Here is an 18,853-nt window from a genome sequence, read left to right as displayed (position 1 = left end):
TGGAGGAGGACCCCCCGGGCCGAGGTGGGGTCTGCAGGGGCCACCCCTCCCTCTCCGTGTCCCTGGGGGCTGAGCCCTTTCTGAAACCACAGAGCTCCCCAGGCAGCCCCCCTGGGCTCTGGCTGATTGGCATCCCCAGCAGCTCTCTCTCCAGCAAGGGGATAAGAGAGGCCTGGGAGCAACCCAGCCCAGCCTGGACCTCGGGGAGCAGACTCGGGGTGCCTCCACCATGGCCTGGACCCCCTCCTCCTCGGCCTCCTGGCTCACTGCACAGGTGCTGCCCCCAGGGTCACACCCACACCTGGCCCAGGACTCGGGGACAGGCGTGGCCCTGACTCTGAGCTCAGCAGGGCGCTGCCCGTGGGGTCAGGAGACTCCTGGCCCTGCCGCAGGATGGGGGGCTGGAGGGGCTGAAATCTCCCCACTGTGCTCACTGTGTGTGTGAGCCCCGAGGGGCTGCGTCTGCCAGAGAAAGTGAGGGGGGTTCTCATTTGTTCAGAGGCTCCATCCATCAACCAGGCCCATGGGCCACTGGGGCTGAGACTGATGGGAGGGGGCGCCCTCGGGGCCCAGAGACTCTTTGGAGCTTAGTCCAGGCCAGGCAGGTGGGGGTCTCTGGACATGGGTTCTTCACCTCCAGCCCACCTGTCCTTTTCTCTCCTGCAGGCGCTGTGTCCTCCTATGAACTGACTCAGTCGCCCTCGGTGTCGGTGTCCCTGGGACAGACGGCCAGGATCACGTGTGGGGGGAACAACATTGGAAGTAAAAGTGCTTACTGGTGCCAGCAGAAGCCGGGCCAGGCCCCAGTGCTGGTCCTCTATCATGATGACGAGAGGCCCTCTGGCATCCCTGACTGGTTCTCAGGATCCAACTCAGGGAACACGGCCAGCCTGACCATCAGCGGGGTCCAGGCCGAGGACAAGGGCAACTATTACTGTGCAGTAGCTGATGGCAGTGGGAGCAGCTGGCAGTGACTCACGGTGACACAGGCAGATGGGGAAGTGAGACCCTAACCTCCCTGCCTGGCCCGGCGCTCACTCCACCCACCTCGGAGCAGCTGGAGGGCAGGCCTGAGGCTCGGGTGTCCTCTGTGCTCTCAGGGCCTCTGTTTATCCTGCTGAGAAATGGCGAGTGGGGATTCGGTCCTGAGTCATGGAGACTGTCGTCAGCACCCTTGAGCCAGAGGGTTCCCCTTGCCAGCTGAGTCCTAGGACAGCCGTGTCCCCTCTGCAGGCTCAGCTTCTCCACTGGCTTCTCTCAGGAGTGGGGGCAAGATTCCAGATACAGGAAGGAAAGCTTCCGGCCCCTGGTGGCCGCTGGTGGCCCCTGACTCACGGAGGTCATTCTTGTCACTTGTGCTTGATCGTCCTGCACTGAGACCCAGGGCCTCCCTGCAACACCCTGAGGCAGGCCCTCAACACCATTGCCCACAACCCTCTAAGAACTGGGCTTCCCCACGATGCCTGCTCCCTTGTAACTTGACATCTGAAAATTGTCATCAGAAGATTGTAAAATGTTCACATCACTCCTTTACATATATTCATCGGAGTCTAAAAATCACCATGATTTGATATCCACTGTCCTTAAAATTCTTCTATAACATCCATCTTTCCTTCTCCTTAGACTTGTTTTCATTCCACATCCCTTACTACATTTGGTCTGCTCATACATTTTCATACCTGAAAATCTCATTCATTATGCTGTCATACATCTCTGTCATAATAATGTACATTCATTTAAAATTTTTGAATTTGTTTCATTTCCCGTGATTTTAAGTGCCAAAAGGTTTCTCCCACATTGTTAATTATTAGCAGCAGAGTTTGATCAAAACAACATAAATGCATTGACATTTTCATAAATAACTATTAACTAGTGTTGATTCATGGATCCATCAATTAATATAATTTACCTCTAGAATGAAGTAAGTCCAGCACCAAAGCTGTCCTGGCTTGCGTTTCTATATGAAACACGGAGAAACTTTGGTCCATCAATAGGAGTCTTGTAATACAGTGTCACTGCCTGATATGAACTCCTTCCTAGTTATATGCCAAAAATCTTTCATGGTTGATGGTCAAAAATAGTTTCTCTAAATGATTTATCAGCTGACAGCTCCATTTCATACTCTCGTAATTTTGTGGAAAGCAAAGGATTGGACACCACCCGACTTCAAGAGGACTCGTGTGGGAGGCAGTTCAATGCACTTCCAGACCCCTCAGGGATGAGGGCTCATTGCCTCATATACTGGGAGAGCCTGCAAGCCGGCTCCATCCCAGAGTCAGCTTTTCGGGGAACCACCCTCAGAGAGGTGTCACCCAGCCACTTGTCATTCATTTTCTCGGAGATAAACACCGAGAAGGCTTGAGCAGAACTTACTAGTTAAATGTATTACTCCTTTACTTAAGAGGCCCCTTGTGTAAGAAGATATAAAGATTGGGGAAAATTTAAATATCTGTCATCTTAGTGCATCTTTGCCAATACGGTATCTTTTGAGAAAAATACTTGCATCTTATCATGTGCTTTGAGTATATGCTTCCTCCAAAACCTGAGGCTGCTGACTTGAATCACTCAATCTATGGAAGAGTCTGACCGAGTGATCTAATTTGCACAGCCAGTCCTCACTGCCAAATGTACTATTCGGACCAAGTTCTGTTAGAAGCCTTCCCACTGTATTTGTCAATACAAGTAAATGTGTTAGTGGGCATTTTGAGGAACGTCATAAATCACTGAAAATTAAAGGATGTGTCTGGTGAGATCAACATTAAAAGGATGAAAAATGAAAAATAATATTTTGGGAATTCCCTGGAGGTCCAGTGGTTAGGACTCCACGCTTTCACTGACGAGGTCACGGGTTCAATCCGTGGTCGGGGAACTAAGATCCCGTAAGCCCCATGGCACGGCCAAATTAAAAAAAGATAAATAATATTTAATGCAATATTTTTTAAAATTGAAATTAAAGCCCCCCAAAATCCATATGAGTAAAGCACTGAAACAGTAAGTAAAGTCAGGATCTGACCATGCACTGGTGTGACTCACCTTAAGCACCCCCCAGCCCAGGACAAGCCTGGGCTCCAGGAAGATGAAGAACGGAGTCCAGCCCCTGCACCCCTTCCTCCCGCTCACGGGAACCCCCCACCCCGACCCCCAGGTCTCCCGCCTCCCACTTCTGAGAGCCACATTTTCTGGGCGTTGCTTCCCTTGACAGCTGGTTTCTGCTGCCCCCTACCGGGCCCTCCCCGTCGGGCTGCATCCCTGACGGCTGGACTGGGAGAGTTAGAGGTTAAAGCACGGAAATTTTCCAAAGCCCCCAGTTCCAGGCTGGGCCCTCCCCCATGTCCAAAAAGTCTGGTCCTCCCAGGTCTCTGGCTGGTACTGGTAAGTCCCAGGACACGGTCTTTACACCAAGTAGCTGTGTGTCTTAGGAAAGAAACTCTCCCTCTCTGTGCTTCAGTTTCTTCATCTGTAGAAGGAGCTACCAGGTCGGTGAGTCTGTGACATCTCCAGAAGCAGCAGGATTCTCTCCCCATTTGCTGGAGGAGAGTGCAGGTGGGGGGCTGCACCCCCAGGACTGCCAGAGGAGCCGGGATCTTCAGGGTTCCCCGGGCACCCTTCAGAGGGGACTCAGGAACCACAGAGCCAGATCCTGATTCCAGAAACTTTGTCATATCTCCAGATGGACACTTTGTCCCCCTCTGCCTCAGACCCTCCAGGCCCCAAGAGTAAAACGCTGAAGATGTTAAGAGAAGGACCAGCGCTTAACTTTTGGGGATGGAGGGGAGTGGGGAGCTGGGGAGACCTGGGCCTGGGAGAGAAGAGTCCACTGTGACTATAGGCAGGGTCTCTGGGGCCTGTGGGATGGAGAATGGGCAGGGGGCTGACCAGCAGGAGGCAGGGGGCGCCCTCTGACACGGGAGCAGGGCAGAAGTGACTGGACATGACACACCCCTCCGCTCCAGGGGAGATGGGTGGGGGCGGGGCATAGAGGAGCCAGGGACCCTGAGCAGGGGGTCTGCTGAGCAGGAGAGCTGGACCCAGACCTCTCTGGCTCAGCCTGAATCCAGCCCTCGGCCATTCTCGGTCCAGGGAGGTGGTGGGGACAGGCCCAGACGGCCAGAGTTGCAGCTGCACCAGCTGGGAAGGCCCTGCCCATCCCCCGAGGGTCTCCAGGGACCAGCCAGACCCGGATTTCCGACCATGGCCACCACAGGAATATGTGGTCTGTAGCAACAGCAGGTGCAGGGCAGGTTATGGGGAGTAGCTGGGGTCACTGAATTCAGGGACAGCCCCTTCTTCTCCCCAAGACCTGGGGCTGTCCTCGGGGGAACCACAGCTTCTGGGCCCCGGGCAGTGGGTGAGTGTCACACCCACATAGGGGAGCTGTGAGGGAACAGCTTCAGCCTGGACCCTGGCAGGAACCCCACCCCAGGCCCCAAGGTACAAGGAACCCAGGTATGAGGCTGGAGTGGGCCAACACCACAATGGGGAGAAGCTGGACTGGATCAGGGCCTCCCAGGGGCTCCCCCATATCCTGCATGATGGCTGGTAGGGCGCCCACACCCCGTTACCATTCAGTGCCTGGTCCATGTTCAAGGCCAGGGATCTGTGTGTGTGTGCTGTGTAGTCCAGCCCTCAGCACCGGGCCCGGCAGCCTGGGGTTCCTCCAAAGCTGCTTTATGAGTTTGGTCAAACTGTGAGGTTTTGATCACCATCATCACCTTCGTTCCCTCCTTCCCCCATCACAACCGTCATTATCAAGAGCTGTGGAGGGTCTGGGATTTGTTCCTGCCCGTAAGCTAAAAAGTGAGCCTGCCGCAGTTGCACAGATGCTGGTGGACACAAGATGCTGGGTTGAAGACAAAGGCCAGCTTGTCACTCCCAGCAAGAGAGGCAGCTGGCATATCAGCATCGCCCTGCACTGGTTCTCTGAGCCCCACAGGGTGATGCAAACGGGACAGGAGACACCTGCACATCCAAGCTGGGGACCCCAAATCTTTTCTGCCGGACAGTAAGCATGTTTTGCTCCAGAGGGAGACGCTATCTCTACCCTCCAGGTCGTTCATTACACAAACATCCTCGAAAAGATGATCCAGAACAAAGGCAATCCGTTCCTTTGCTCGTGAGACGTGCAGAAATACAGAGATCCATAGACATTGTCTCCCAGGGACCCTTATCTATGTGAAGGAAATGAAGTCCCAGGCTGTGTGCCTGTTAATGCATCCCATGGAACAGGCTGGACTGATTTTCACCAAATGTAGCAGGAAAGTTAAGGAGCATCGGCCTCAAAACACGGGCCAGACACCTCTGAAAGGGCCCTCCCAGGAAAGTCACTTTGGGGTTCATCCCTGGGAGGCCTCTTTCAGATTTGCTGAAACAGAAGATTGGGAGGGCTGCAGAGCTGGACTTGACATAGGTATTAGAGCTCCTGTGGCCGGAGAGCAACTGGAAAGCCAGAGGGTAGGTGCTGGCTGTGACAAGTGGAAACTTTCAACCTGCCACTTGAAGTTCTTCCTATACAGCACTGGGACCTAGAGAGAGGGGCACGCCCTGGAGCTGTGTGAGGGCCAGGCCTCTTGACGGTGTGGCATCAGGAAAGTACGGAATCTGATTGAACATCAATTTCTTCATCTTCAAACAGGGGAGAAAAAAAAAAATCTTAGCTCAGCAGGGAGCCGGCCCGGTTGTCAGCACTGGATAAACAGCATCCCTCTCATCACTGTATCATGTGTTATCTTCCTGGGCTTCAAAACGGACCCCAACCTAAGCAGACACGTGATCACACTGATCCTCATGGCCTTCCTGCCGCAAAGGAACTGCCCCCATTTTACAGATAAGGAAACTGAGATCCAGAGGGAACCTCAGTCTGGATGGTGTCAACATTCATGACTTAACGTTTCTCCTTGAACGAGGGGTATAGAATCACTCCCGCAGGGCCGTTGCCTGGCTGAGAAGCTGAGTGAGGAGTTGACCAAGGACACCAGGCAGGCTTGGCCAAACCAACCAAGGAAGGGCGATCTTGACTAGCCGGAGTGAAGACTGCAGGGACCAAGCTGGAGGACTGGTCAGAAGAGAAGCCCCAGCCCACTGCACTTAGGCCTCACTGACTCATTCCATGGGCACACGGCTGCCCTCCCTGGCCCCTCCAGGCCCCAGGGAGGTGCTCCACAGCCCGGGGATGCCGTCGCAGAACAGGGAAGGAGAACAGGGCGGATGTGTCCGAGGCAGGGACCCGGGGGCGGGGCTGGTGGGCGGGCTTTGCTGTGAAGCCCTTGAGCCCTGGATCCTGACCACAGCAGAGCAGTTAGCAAAGGCCCCGCTGGGAGAGGCCCCAGGAGTAACAGCCATGGATCCTGAAGGGGGCCGGGTGCTGGGGGCAGGGACAGAAAAGGCCCAGGCAGAGGACAGGGCCATGCGGGCCAGGATGCGCTGGGACGGCCACTGCCAGTGAGGGGAACTGGGGGCACCTGCCGATCCCCCTCCAGGGAGCCCACACCAGCAGGTCGGCCGAGGCGCGTTTGACCCTGAGGGCACATGAGGCCCAGGTCAGGCCAGGTGGGCCCATGAGGACCCCAAGGGTCAGAGCTCTGTCCCCAGGAAGCCCTGGCCTCTAATAGTGCTGGGCCTGGCCATGGGAATCCATGGCCTGCTGCCCCCGATGGCAGCATGGCCCCCCACAAGGAAGCCCCGGCAGGAAGAATCCCATCCAGCCTGCGGAGACTGTGGGACAGGTAAGAGGCCGAGGGAGTTGTGGTACAGGGGGACTGGAGGTCCCTTTGACGGGGCGCAGGGGTGAATGACTATAGAGGAGAGGGGCAAGAAGGGAGAATCATTCGTAAAGAAGGGGCCTGAGCAGACAGTGGCTTTATTTAAAGTGTTGACATTTTGTCTAGTGTGGATTTGTTTGTATTGATTTTTCTTTCTTAATATTGTATTAAAGTATTATTTATCTCAATGACTGGGGTTTTTTGGCGTCCCTTAAGTTTTGTGCCCAAGACTGGTGCCTCACTTGCCTCGCCCTGGACCTCTGAGCAGGGCAGAAACAGGGTGGCAGGGGCAGGACGTACCCAGAAGGCACTAATCACTTTAGGGGCAGCAGCCCCACAAGGCAGGTCCTGCCGTCATCCCCATCTTACAGACAGGATTAGAGGTCCAGAAAGGCGAGGCAACCTGCCCAAGTTCACACAGCACATGGGCATCGTCCCAGGACTATAGAAATCCCAGGACTGAACAGGCCAGCATGTCCTGTGTTTTAAGAAAATGGTGCAAGAGAAGGGGCAGTCTACAAGGTGTCCAGAGAAGGAAGCAAAGGTTTGGCTTGGTGTCCCCCAAGGAGGCCAACTCCTCAACTAAGTTCCTGAGAGTTTATTGGGGCCAAGCCTGAAACAAGTGGGATCATGTCCAGGCATTGGGCAGACCCATGGGCCATTTTAGGAGCAGTAAGATGGGAGGGGGGGATGCCCGAGCTGGTCTTACAGATCCAGGGTGCTGACACGTGATGGGGCGCTCCAGGCAGAGGGAATGGTGGGGGGTCCGAGGAGGAGAGTGAGGTGGCACAGGCCCGCAGGAAGCTTCCGGAGCCAGGGAGAGTGGGGTGCAGGCCGCCGGGGTCTTGTACACCTCATCCTTTATCCTGGGGTCCAGGAGGAGTCACTGAAGGATTTAAGTGGGGAGCTGTCAGAGTCAGGTTTGTGTTTTGAAAAAATGGCTCCAGATCAGAGACCAGTGTGAGGCCAGATTAGAGGATGGAGAAGGGGCAGTGGAAAGTCAATGGGGAGGGGGTGCTCATCCACGGTGACCAGGTACCAATGTCTCCTATGGAATTGGCAAGTGCATTTAAAGTGACATTATCATGATGGGGAGGAACGGGCACAGTCATGAACTGTCTATAAAAGACTAAAATGTGGGCTTCCCTGGTGGCGCAGTGGTTAAGAATCCGCCTGCCAATGCAGGGGACACTGGTTCGAGCCCTGGTCCTGGAAGATCCCACATGCCGCGGAGAAACTAAGCCCGTGCGCCACAACTACTGAGCCTGTGCTCTAGAGCCCATGAGCCACAACTACTGAGCCCATGTGCCACAACTACTGAAGCCCATGTGCCTAGAGCCCGTGCTCCGCAACAAGAGAAACCACCGCAATGAGAAGCCTGCACACCACAACGAAGAGTAGCCCCCGCTCGACACAACTAGAGAAAGCCCGCGCGCAGCAACGAAGATCCAACGCAGCCAAAAATAAAACAAATAAATTTATAAAAAAAAAAGACTAAAATGTACACCCTTTTTAGCAATATGCAGTGAGTCATAAAAGAAAGCGTATTTCTTTAAATTGTGTAATTCCACTTCTAGGAATTCATCCTGAGCAGAGGGTGGGGGGAAACAACCAAAGATGTAACCAAAGGTTTACAAGCAAGAAACTCAACATTATTAATGATGGGAGAAAGCTGGAAATAACCTAAATATCCAGCAGAAAGGGTGTGACAAAATACAGCATGGAATATCCATCATAAGGAATCTTACACAAACCTCCAAAATTGTATTTCTGAAATTGGGTTTTTAAAGTATGTGTGCATTTTCAAAAGCCTGTCAGAAAATGTAGGAAAATGTCAATGGTGTGTCTCTGGCACTAGGTGGGATTTCACCTAGTTTCAATTTTTACTTTATAATTTTCTGTAGTTATGAAAATGTTCACAAGAAGATATATTTCATTTTTATCTTCTAAAATAATTTTTAATACCAGAGTAATATGTGTTTTAAAAAAAGATTAAGCACAGAAGTATATTAGCCTGCAACTAGCTTTTTCAACAGTCTGTTGAGATTTTCTGTATCAGCCCATATGGATCTCCCATGTTCTCCACACAGCTTTGTAAGACTTCAAAGTTTGGATGAAGCAGCATGCCTTTAATGATTCCCCTGTTAATGGACATTTAGGTTGTTTCCACTTAAAAATGTAAACTACAAGAGATGCTACATGGAAACCCCCACGTGTGTAGCTGTGTACCCATACTAACTACACTGTGTATCTCCATGGGATAGATGCCTAAACGTGGGATTGCTGGATCAGAGAGAACAGGCTTTGAAATTTTCATAGGAGATGCCAGTGGTCCTCCCAAAAGTCTGTTCCAGCTTACTCTCACCACAGTGAATGACAGTGCCTTTCTCTCTCCATTGTTGCCAATAATGTGACAGGGTGGATCTTTTTTTATTTTGCACGTCTGATGAGCAAAAATGAGAACAAAAGTGTTTGTTGTCTGTTTATTTGATCGTTGGTGAAATTTATTTTTCTTTCATATTTTTATTGACTGATTTTATTTTTTCTGTGAATTCACCAGTCATAATTTTGCCTGGTTTATTTTTCGTTCGTTTGGTTGTATTTTCTTAAAGATCTATAAGAAACTCTCCATCTATTTGGGATAGTAACCCCTTATTAAGTATGTACATTGTAAATATTTTTCCCTGATCTGTTTTACACCTTTTGTTTGTGGGGTCTTTCACCATAAAACCTTTTTAATTTTTACATGTCAGATTGGTGGTTTTTCTTTACAGTGTCTGATCTGTGGCAAACATAGGGAAGGCATATTCATTTCTATTTTTTTTCTATTTTATTCAGGTACTTTCATTGTTTTGGTGTTTGTTTTTACTTCACCTGGAGTTTATTTTTGTGTAGGTAGGAATATAACCTTATATATTTTTCAAATGGAGAGCCAATCATCTGGTATTTGTTGAATACAAACATAGCTTTTATCCAATAATGAATTATGGATTTATCACATCCTCTCTGTGGTTCTGTTGATCTAATGATCAATTCCCACATCCTTTCTACCCTGTTTTAATTATTGTAGCTTTACAATGTGTTTCGATACCTGGTAGAGAACAACCCCGTCGTTATTATTCTCATTCAGGATATTTGTGTCTATTCTCCATCATTATTCTTACTGTTGGACTTTAGAATCGGTTCACTAATTTTCAAAAATTATTCCTTTGATGTTGTGCTTGTAATTTCATGAAGTATATGGATTCATTTAAGGGGAATTGATGTCTTTGCTGTTGTGTCCATTAGTCAAATTGTGTTATATTTCATCCATACAAATCTTGCACATTTTGTGTTAAGTTTATTCCTAGGGCTTTTAATAGAATTTTTATTGAGGTTGTCAGTGTTTCCCAAATTTCATCTCCTCAATAGTTACCTATTGCTCTTGTGTTCAATCATTTTGGTTAACTCTTGTATTAGTTCTAATAGTTCTTCAGCTGATTGTCTTGGGTTTTGTTTTGTTTTGTTTTGTTTTTTTGAAGTAAACTAGCCCATCATCTGCAAAGAACAATTTTATCTCATTTTTCCTAACACACTCTTTCCCCCACCTCATCTCACTTCATTGGCTCGAATCTGTAGAATATGTTGAATAATAAAAGTAAGAGTGGGAACCCTGACCTTTAAGATGGTTTTACCTTTAAATGTGAAGGTTGCTATAAGTTTCGGGAGATACTCTTTATCAAGTTGAGGATGTTTCCTTAGATAATGAACTTAATAAAAGGCTGGATATTTGCTTTCTTTAATCAGAAATAAGTGTTGAATTTATATTGCTGTTCTGTTAAATTTTGTTTCAAAAATCTTATGTGCACACCTTAAACACAACCATGACCAAATAGTTCCACCGCTGAATTTAAAAAATTCTTGTCCCAATGCAAAGGGTTACCTTCTGACTTAGATAAACTTCATTGGGAGATACAATCAGATTTGGCAAAGCCTGAGGATTCTTGTCATCATAAACTCTTAGGGTGAGGTTTGGGTGTTTTTTCTTTTTCTGAGTATTTTAAAGGTATTTTGTGTTGTAGTAGGATTCCTAGAACACAGAGGGTGATTCAATGAGGGGAAAGCATTGTGGGATGACTCCAGGCCTCTGGCTTGAGGAGAAATCTACTGAAGTGAGAACAATGAGGGGCAGCAAGTTTGCAGGGAACTGTGAGGAGTTTAGATGGGGGATGTTGAGTTTGAGGTGTCTGTAGGGCATTCAAGCAGAGATGCATTCAGGAGGCAGAATGTGCATAAATCTAGAGCCAGAAAGAAAGGTCAGGACTGGAAATAAGGATGCAAGACCACTGGGCAGTTGTCAGAGTGCACAATGTGGGTCAGAGGCAGAGAGAATGGGAAAACACAGGGGACTGGGAAGGGACCTCAGACTTGACCAGGATGGGGACCTTGTTGGCCTTGACCTGAGAAGTTCCAGGGAGAGATGGGGGTGAGAGGAAGAGGGCTCCCCATACCACGTCCCAGCCTGTGAAACAGTGCCTGGCAGACAGGTGCTTGGGGACCATTGTTGGACAGATGGACAAATGATGGATGGATGATGGATACATGGATGGATGGATGGATGGATGGACGAATGATAGATGGGTGATGGATGGATGGATGATGGATGGACAAACAAATGGACAGAAAGACAATGATCTGAGAGAGCAGAGAAGGCTTCATGAAAGAGGAGGAACTGAATTGTGTCTCAATGTGTGGAGACAACAGGGCAGGGGGTCCCCACATGGGGGACCCCCCGGGAATGACCTGGTGTCCACAGGCCCAGGGAGGAAGCTACCTGGCTGGACTGTGGGAAATTATGGGGACGGAACACCCAGAGGCCCTAAAATGAGGCCAGGAGAGGTAGGGCAGGTCCGAGCCAGCTCAGAACTCACTCTGCCACACCACATGGCCACCCGAGGGGACTCGGCACTCAGCAGCACCATCCGCACTGAGGATTCAGTGGTCACAGGACAGCCTCAGAGTGGGGGGGACACACTGGGTGACAAGGTGTGAGTGGCTCCTTCCTCAGACAGGGGGCTGGGCATGGGGGCACCCAGGGGTGCCCCAGCCTCTGGGTGGCTGGCTGCCCAGCCCGAGGACACAGCCCCGCCTGCTGCAGCTCTGAGCCCATCATGCCCAGCAGTTCCCTGCTCCATCCTGGCCCCCAGGGAACAGGCCCCAGGTGCTGGCCCAGCGGGTTTTGGTCCGAGTCTCAGTCACTGTGGTACGTCTTCGGCGGCGGGACCCAGCTCACCGTCCTAGGTAAGTGGCTCTCACGTCTTTCCCAGCCTGTCCCACCCTCTGCTGTCTTGGGAAAGTCACTTTTTTCTCTCTGGGGGCTGCTTCCCCTCTGCCCTCCCAGCTTAAGGACCGACCCCCACCTTTCTCCTTGGGGCCTGGGAGGCAGGTTGGTCTTGGGGTAACCAGCAGGAAGGACCCCAACCGCAGGAGCAGCCACCTCCAGAGTCCAACGGTTGGACATGGCCCGTCCAGGGGCCTGGGCTGGGGTTTGGCCCAGGAATGGGGGCTCCTTCCCCTCTTCTAGAGCAGACACTGGCGTAGGGACCAGAGGCTTGTTCTGACAAGGGGCACTAGGGTGGCCTTGGAGACAGTCTCCAAGCCCCAGGGTCTGGGCTGAGGGCCACAAAGGAGGTCGGGGACATGGCTGGAGCTATGACCCAGCCTCCAGGGACACAGAGGAGCAGCCCGAGGGAGGCCCACGGAGGGCAGAGAGAGGGGTCCCACTCACTCTGGGCTGAGGCTCTCTGGGCCCCGGCTGGGCTGTGAGGACACAGGGACATGGAGACACAGGTGAATTGGGAAAAGGTGACCAGAGGCTCCCAGGATGGTGGTCAGAACGGAGCGAGTCCTGTAGGGCAGAACTTCTCTGTCCCCGGAGCCCTGACCCCCTGGGGCCCAGGGATCACACCTGTCCAAGGGTCGGCCTCCACCTGCCTCAAAGGTTGCATAAGACTCAGGAGATCACGAACAGGGGCTCAGAGCTCACAGCTGCCCCATAAAATCAGAGTCGTCAGAGGTGCTGCATGGGGGCAGCTGTGCCGTCCTCTGGGGGAGCAGCTCCAAGAAGACAGCCAAGGCGAGGGGCCTTGCAGTCAGGGCAGAGGTACGGGGAGATGGGCAGGGCCTCGGAGGAGCCCCGGGGCTATGGTGAGGCGGACCCAGCCCTCGCCGGAACGGCTGAGGCCAGGCTGGGGCAGAGCCGGTGCCCGACAAGGAGAGGAGGCTCCAGGTCCCGCTGTGCACATGGCTCCGCTTCGGGGCCTCTCCATACACGGTCAGGATCCTGGCAGGCGGGGTGGGGGACCCCGGTTCACAGAGGAGGCATCCGGGCTCCTGAAGGATGAAGCCATGTGGGGGCCTGATGCTGGGCTGAGGGCTCAGGAGGTCGGGGCCAGATTTCAAAGTCAGACTCCAGGGACCAGGAGGAGGGAGGAGAGCTGCCCGGTTACACACAGGGACACTGAGGCTGCAGATGGAATGGCTTGGCCGGGTCACCTGGGAGGGTGACATGGAAGAGTTTCTGAGGATCCCCCAACAGAAGGTGAGCAACCCCAGTCATGGCTGCCTAACCTCAGGGGAGCAAGGGCCCGCCTGGGATCCATGCACTGGACTTTGGGCACCTGTGCCCACTTCTCCTGAGGTCAGGGGCTCCCGCGATGGACGCTGCCCCAGTCACCTCCCGTCTCTCCCCCACTTTGCAGGTCAGCCCAAGTCCACGCCCTCGGTCACTCTGTTCGCTCCCTCCACTGAGGAGCTCAGCGCCAACAAGGCCACCCTGGTGTGTCTCATCAATGACTTCTACCCGGGCAGCGTGAAGGTGGTCTGGAAGGCAGACGGCACCGCCATCAGCAGGGGCGTGGAGACCAGTCAGCCCTCGAAACAGAGCAACAGCAAGTACGCGGCCAGCAGCTACCTGGCCCTGACGGCCAGCGAGTGGAAATCTCACAAGAGCGTCAGCTGCCAGGTCACGCACGAGGGGAGCACCGTGGAGAAGACAGTGTCGCCCTCCGAGTGCCCTTAGGTCCTGGTCCCCCCACCCTCAGGGGACTGGAGCCACAGGACCCCTGGAGGGTCTACCCACCCACCCTGCTCCCCCCAGCCCTCCCTCCTGCACCCAATCAACTCTCAATAAAATGTCCTCATTGTCATTCAGAAGTCGTGCTCTCTGCTCATTTGTCTTTCTGCATTTGGTGTCCTGAACTCAACCATCCTCAGAGGTGAACAAAATCCTCTTATCCTTTCAGAAATCAAGATAGAGGATGGAGTCTTGGGACTCTTGCGAGGGATGGTTTCACTGTCACCCAGGAACCCCCCCTCCCCCCAGACAACATTCGAGAACAGGGAATTGGGTCGCTGCAGGAATGGAAGTCTGTCCACCTTCCCCACCGGCTTCCATGCTTCCTCCTCCGTGTGGGCCATGTCCACATCTGATTGTCCTGGTCACACACTGTTTGGTCGCCAGGGCCCCCGGGACAATACCTCAGCTCCCTTCCCTGGAATCCTCAGCATCACATTCTGGATTGTGTTCCCCCTCGAGAGTCTGTCAGTCCTATATATGATGACCCTCCGATTCCATGTGTCCTTTTGCTCAAAACCCACCCTGGTAATTCCCCATGACCTCATCCTAGAGTGTCCCCCTCCTCAGGGCCCCTCTTGCTCCCACCTCCCTAGGGAAACGGCCCTGTGCCCCTCCCCCAGGCTTTCCTGTCACACTCTGCACAGGACCCTCAGTCCCTGACCCTGGTCACTCATCCCACACTCCCCCTAGATAGCCCTCCTTCCACTTGTGTCAGGAGGGTCCCAGCTGCCTTCAAGGCCCTGGGACTGAGGCCAGCCTTTCTCTCTCTGACCCTTTAGAAGTCAGCCCACCACTGACTCCACCACAAGTGCCCCATGTCCAAGTGTCCATGGTGGACGATGGGCCCCTTGAGCTCGAGGTCCAGAATCAGGTTCTGGGAAGGTGCTGTGGGTTCGTCTGTGGACTGATGCACTTCCTCAGGAGCTCAGAATGGGATCTGAGATCATCACAGACGACTGTCCTAAGTGCTTACGTAGGATCTCATAGCTACACCTTTAGATGCACACACACACGCACACACACACACACGCAAGTTACTACAAACATGGCCGTGTTGGACGTGCCTCTAGGACGAGTAGCGCCTCAAGAATGTCCCGGGCCTCAGTCTGCAGAGGGCACATCTCCATCCCCTCCGGGCTGTAAACAGGCTACTCATTCTGCCACCACAGCACCCCCCCAAGCTGCTCTCCAGGGGCCACCGCCTCCTCCAAGAAAGGAAGTTCCCTGGGATGTGATGTGGCACCCAGATGTCTCTCCTGCACCTCCCATGACGGGGGATGGATGGAGCTCCGCTTCCCAAGGGTGAAGTTGCTGGTGGGGTGGGGTCCCCCCCTCATCCTCCCCGAGGCCAGACCAGCCCCCATGACAAGGAGGGTGGCCCTGGGGCCTCTGTGCAGCTGCAGGTGGGCCTGGGCAGGGGGTGGAGGGCGTGTCAGGAGGGTTTATGTTCGAGGCTGTGTCACTGTGTGCTGTGTTCGGCGGAGGGACCAAGCTGACCGTCCTGGGTGAGTCTCCCCCTTCCCCTCCTCTTCAGGGTCCACAGTGAAATTTGGGCAGATTTTCTTGTCTTTTCCCTCCTGTCTGGGGCTGGGGTCTCACTCTCTGGAGCCTGTCACCTTCACCCTTCTAGGCTGTCCATCCCCCCCAAGCCTGTCGTTCTTCACAGAAACTGGTGGACATGGTGGGGACGGGCTCAGTGACCCTCCTGCCACCCCTCGCTCTGCCCACCCCGAGCCTTCCCTCCAGGCCCTTCTTCTCTGGATGCTGGCATCTCAGCTCCCTCCTCAGGGTGCCCATCCCCGGGGTCTGAGGAGAACGGAGGGGCTGAGGCCCAAGGAATGGGGGGTCTCAGGCTGGGGCACCGGGTCCAGGGATGTGGGAAGGACACTGGAAAGGGCTGGACAGAGCATGGGTGTCATCCTGGGATCTTTCTGCTCAGGGACCCAAATGGGGGCTAGTGAGGGACCCCAAAGCCAGGGGACTTGGAGAGAGGAGGAGGGAACAGTACACGGGGGAAGGGTGGACGAGTGTCCCGTTGAGAAGGTGGCCTCAGGGTGCTAGGTCCCCATCCTCCTCCCAGCAAGCAGGACACCCCAGGCCGCACAGACCTCAGGACACTCGGGCCTTAACGGTCACCTCACCCAGTTACACACTGGACGTGAGCCCCTAGCTCAGACGCCCAGGGTGGGGCCTCCTCATAGGGACAGGTGACAGGAACTGACCCGGCCAGGCAGACAGATGTCCTAGGACAGACAGATCCCCAGCGGGACTTCACAGGTCAGGGGACCCCTCAGAACAGACACAGCCCCAGGCTCAGAACATAACATTCACCCACATGGAAACTCTCATTTGTGGGACTCCCTGGACCCCAGCCCCGGGGCTGACGCTTCCTCCACCCTGGCAGCCCTAGAGGGGTCTCTGTGGCAGCCCTAGAGGGTTGGGGGCTGTGAGGCTGGCGTCAGGGGGACTGTGGGCAACAAACCCCCGCCCTGAAAGGGAAGAGAGCCTGAACGGGGGACAGACAGACGGCCTGTGTGAGGACACCGGACAAGAACCAGGGGAAGATCTCAGACAGACAGAGGCCCAGGACGGACAGACACCCAGAGGAAAGAGGGGACCTCAGGGTGGACGCCAGGCAGCACCAGGGAGCAGAGGGTGGGATGTGGTTTATGGGACGTGGGAGCCTGAGCAAGAGATGGAGACTTGCAAGGGAGCCCCGAACTCCCAGGAGTCGGGCACTGAGGATCCCCCGACAGAAGGTGAGCGACCCCAGCCATGGCTGCCTGACCTCGGGGGAGCAAGGGCCCACCTGGGATCCATGCACTGGACTTTGGGCACCTGTGCCCACTTCTCCTGAGGTCAGGGGCTCCCGCGATGGACGCTGCCCCAGTCACCTCCCGTCTCTCCCCCACTTTGCAGGTCAGCCCAAGTCCACGCCCTCGGTCACTCTGTTCACTCCCTCCACTGAGGAGCTCAGCACCAACAAGGCCACCCTGGTGTGTCTCATCAATGACTTCTACCCGGGCAGCGTGAAGGTGGCCTGGAAGGCAGATGGCACAGCCATCACCGAGGGCGTGGAGACCAGCCAGCCCTCGAAACAGAGCAACAGCAAGTACGCGGCCAGCAGCTACCTGGCCCTGACGGCCAGCGAGTGGAAATCTCACAAGAGCGTCAGCTGCCAGGTCACGCACGAGGGGAGCACCGTGGAGAAGACAGTGTCGCCCTCCGAGTGCCCTTAGGTCCTGGTCCCCCCACCCTCAGGGGACTGGAGCCACAGGACCCCTGGAGGGTCTACCCACCCACCCTGCTCCCCCCAGCCCTCCCTCCTGCACCCAATCAACTCTCAATAAAATGTCCTCATTGTCATTCAGAAGTCGTGCTCTCTGCTCATTTGTCTTTCTGCATTTGGTGTCCTGAACTCAACCATCCTCAGAGGTGAACAAAATCCTCTTATCCTTTCAGAAATCAAGATAGAGGATGGAGTCTTGGGACTCTTGCGAGGGATGGTTTCACTGTCACCCAGGAACCCCCCCTCCCCCCAGACAACATTCGAGAACAGGGAATTGGGTCGCTGCAGGAATGGAAGTCTGTCCAGCTTCCCCACCGGCTTCCATGCTTCCTCCTCCGTGTGGGGCACCTCCACATCTGATTGTCCTGGTCACACACTGTTTGGTCGCCAGGGCCCCCGGGACAATACCTCAGCTCCCTTCCCTGGAATCCTCAGCATCACATTCTGGATTGTGTTCCCCCTCAAGTGTCCTTCTGTCCATTGATGATGACCCACTGATTCCATGTGTCCTTTGGTTTAAAACTCACCCTGGTAATTCCCCATGACCTCGTCCTAGAGTCACCCCCACTGCACCCCCTCCTACTCCCATACTTAGGGCCCCTCCTGCTCCCACCTCCCCAGGGACACTGCCTTCTGCCCCTCCCCCAGGCCCTCACTGTCACACTCACAGGAACCTCCAGTCCCTGACCCTGGTCACTCATCCCACACTCCCCCTGGTATCCCTCCTCCCACTTGTGTCAGGTGGGTCCTCCCTCCATTCAAGGCCCCAGGGCCAAGGTCAGCCTTTCTCTCTATGACCCCTTAGAAGTCAGCCCACCACTGACTCCACCGCAACTGCCTCATGTCTAAGTGTCCATGGTGGTCGATGGGTCCCATGAGCTTGAGGTCCGGAATCAGGTTCTAGGAAGGTGCTGTGGGTTCATCTGTGAACTGTACACTTCTTTAGGGGCTCAGAATGGGATCAGAGACCCTCCCAGATGACTGTCCTAGGTGCTAACATAGGATCTCATAGCTGCACCTTTAATTGCACACACACACACAAGTTACTACAAACATGGCCCTGTTGGAATGCCTCTAAGGAAATGGAGCCTCCAGAATGCCCTGCGGCCTCACTCTGCAGAGGCCACAGCTCCATCCCCTCAGGGTGCTAAAGAGACTTCTCACCCTCCCACCATGACACCCCCCTCAAGCTGCTCTCCAGAAAGGAAATTCCCTGGGATGTGATGTGACACCCAGACATCCCTCCTGCCCCTCCCACAACTGGGGATGGGTGGAGCCCCGCTTCCCTGGGGTGAAGTTGCAGGATTAGAGGGGTTTCCCCTTCCCTCCTCGAGGCCAGACTAGCCCCCATGACCACAAGGGTGGTCCTGGAGCCTCAGTGCAGCTGCAGTTGGGCCTGGGTTAAGGGCTGGGTGGTTGACAGGTGGGTTTATGTTCGAGGTTGTGTCACTGTGTGCGGTGTGGACCCAGCTGACCATCCTGGGTGAGTCTCCCCCTTTCCATCTTCTTGGGGTCAGGAGTGACAATTGGGTAGATTTTTCTGTTTTCTCTGTCCTGTCTGGGGCTGGGGTCTGAATTGCTCTGGGGCCTGTAACCCTCACCCTTTTAGTCTGTTCACTGTTCTTAGACCCCGTTTGGGGACAAGATGGGATGGTCTCAGTGACCCTCTTGCTCCCTGCCACTGTGACC

The 18,853-nt window shown here is 54.0% G+C and overlaps 2 protein-coding genes across 2 annotated transcripts; both read left to right on the top strand.

Moving 5' to 3' along the window:
* Positions 1–229: 229 nt before the first annotated feature.
* On the top strand, positions 230–17,228 carry LOC102999621 (immunoglobulin lambda-1 light chain-like). The gene is given in 5 exon segments (XM_057526500.1): positions 230–239; positions 242–274; positions 667–968; positions 15,347–15,380; positions 16,795–17,228. Coding segments are annotated over 5 exon segments (699 nt in total). The 3' UTR covers positions 17,115–17,228.
* IGLL5 (immunoglobulin lambda like polypeptide 5) lies at positions 6,526–13,932 on the top strand. The gene is given in 5 exon segments (XM_057526501.1): positions 6,526–6,552; positions 6,554–6,656; positions 6,659–6,722; positions 11,920–12,038; positions 13,499–13,932. Coding segments are annotated over 5 exon segments (633 nt in total). The 3' UTR covers positions 13,819–13,932.
* Positions 17,229–18,853: the final 1,625 nt, after the last annotated feature.

This window comes from Balaenoptera acutorostrata, chromosome 13 (assembly GCF_949987535.1).
Source record: "Balaenoptera acutorostrata chromosome 13, mBalAcu1.1, whole genome shotgun sequence".
Classification (NCBI taxonomy): Eukaryota; Metazoa; Chordata; class Mammalia; order Artiodactyla; family Balaenopteridae; genus Balaenoptera; species Balaenoptera acutorostrata.
The sequence above is the reverse complement of the archived record's forward strand: the minus strand, read 5'-3'. Positions and strand labels throughout refer to the sequence as shown.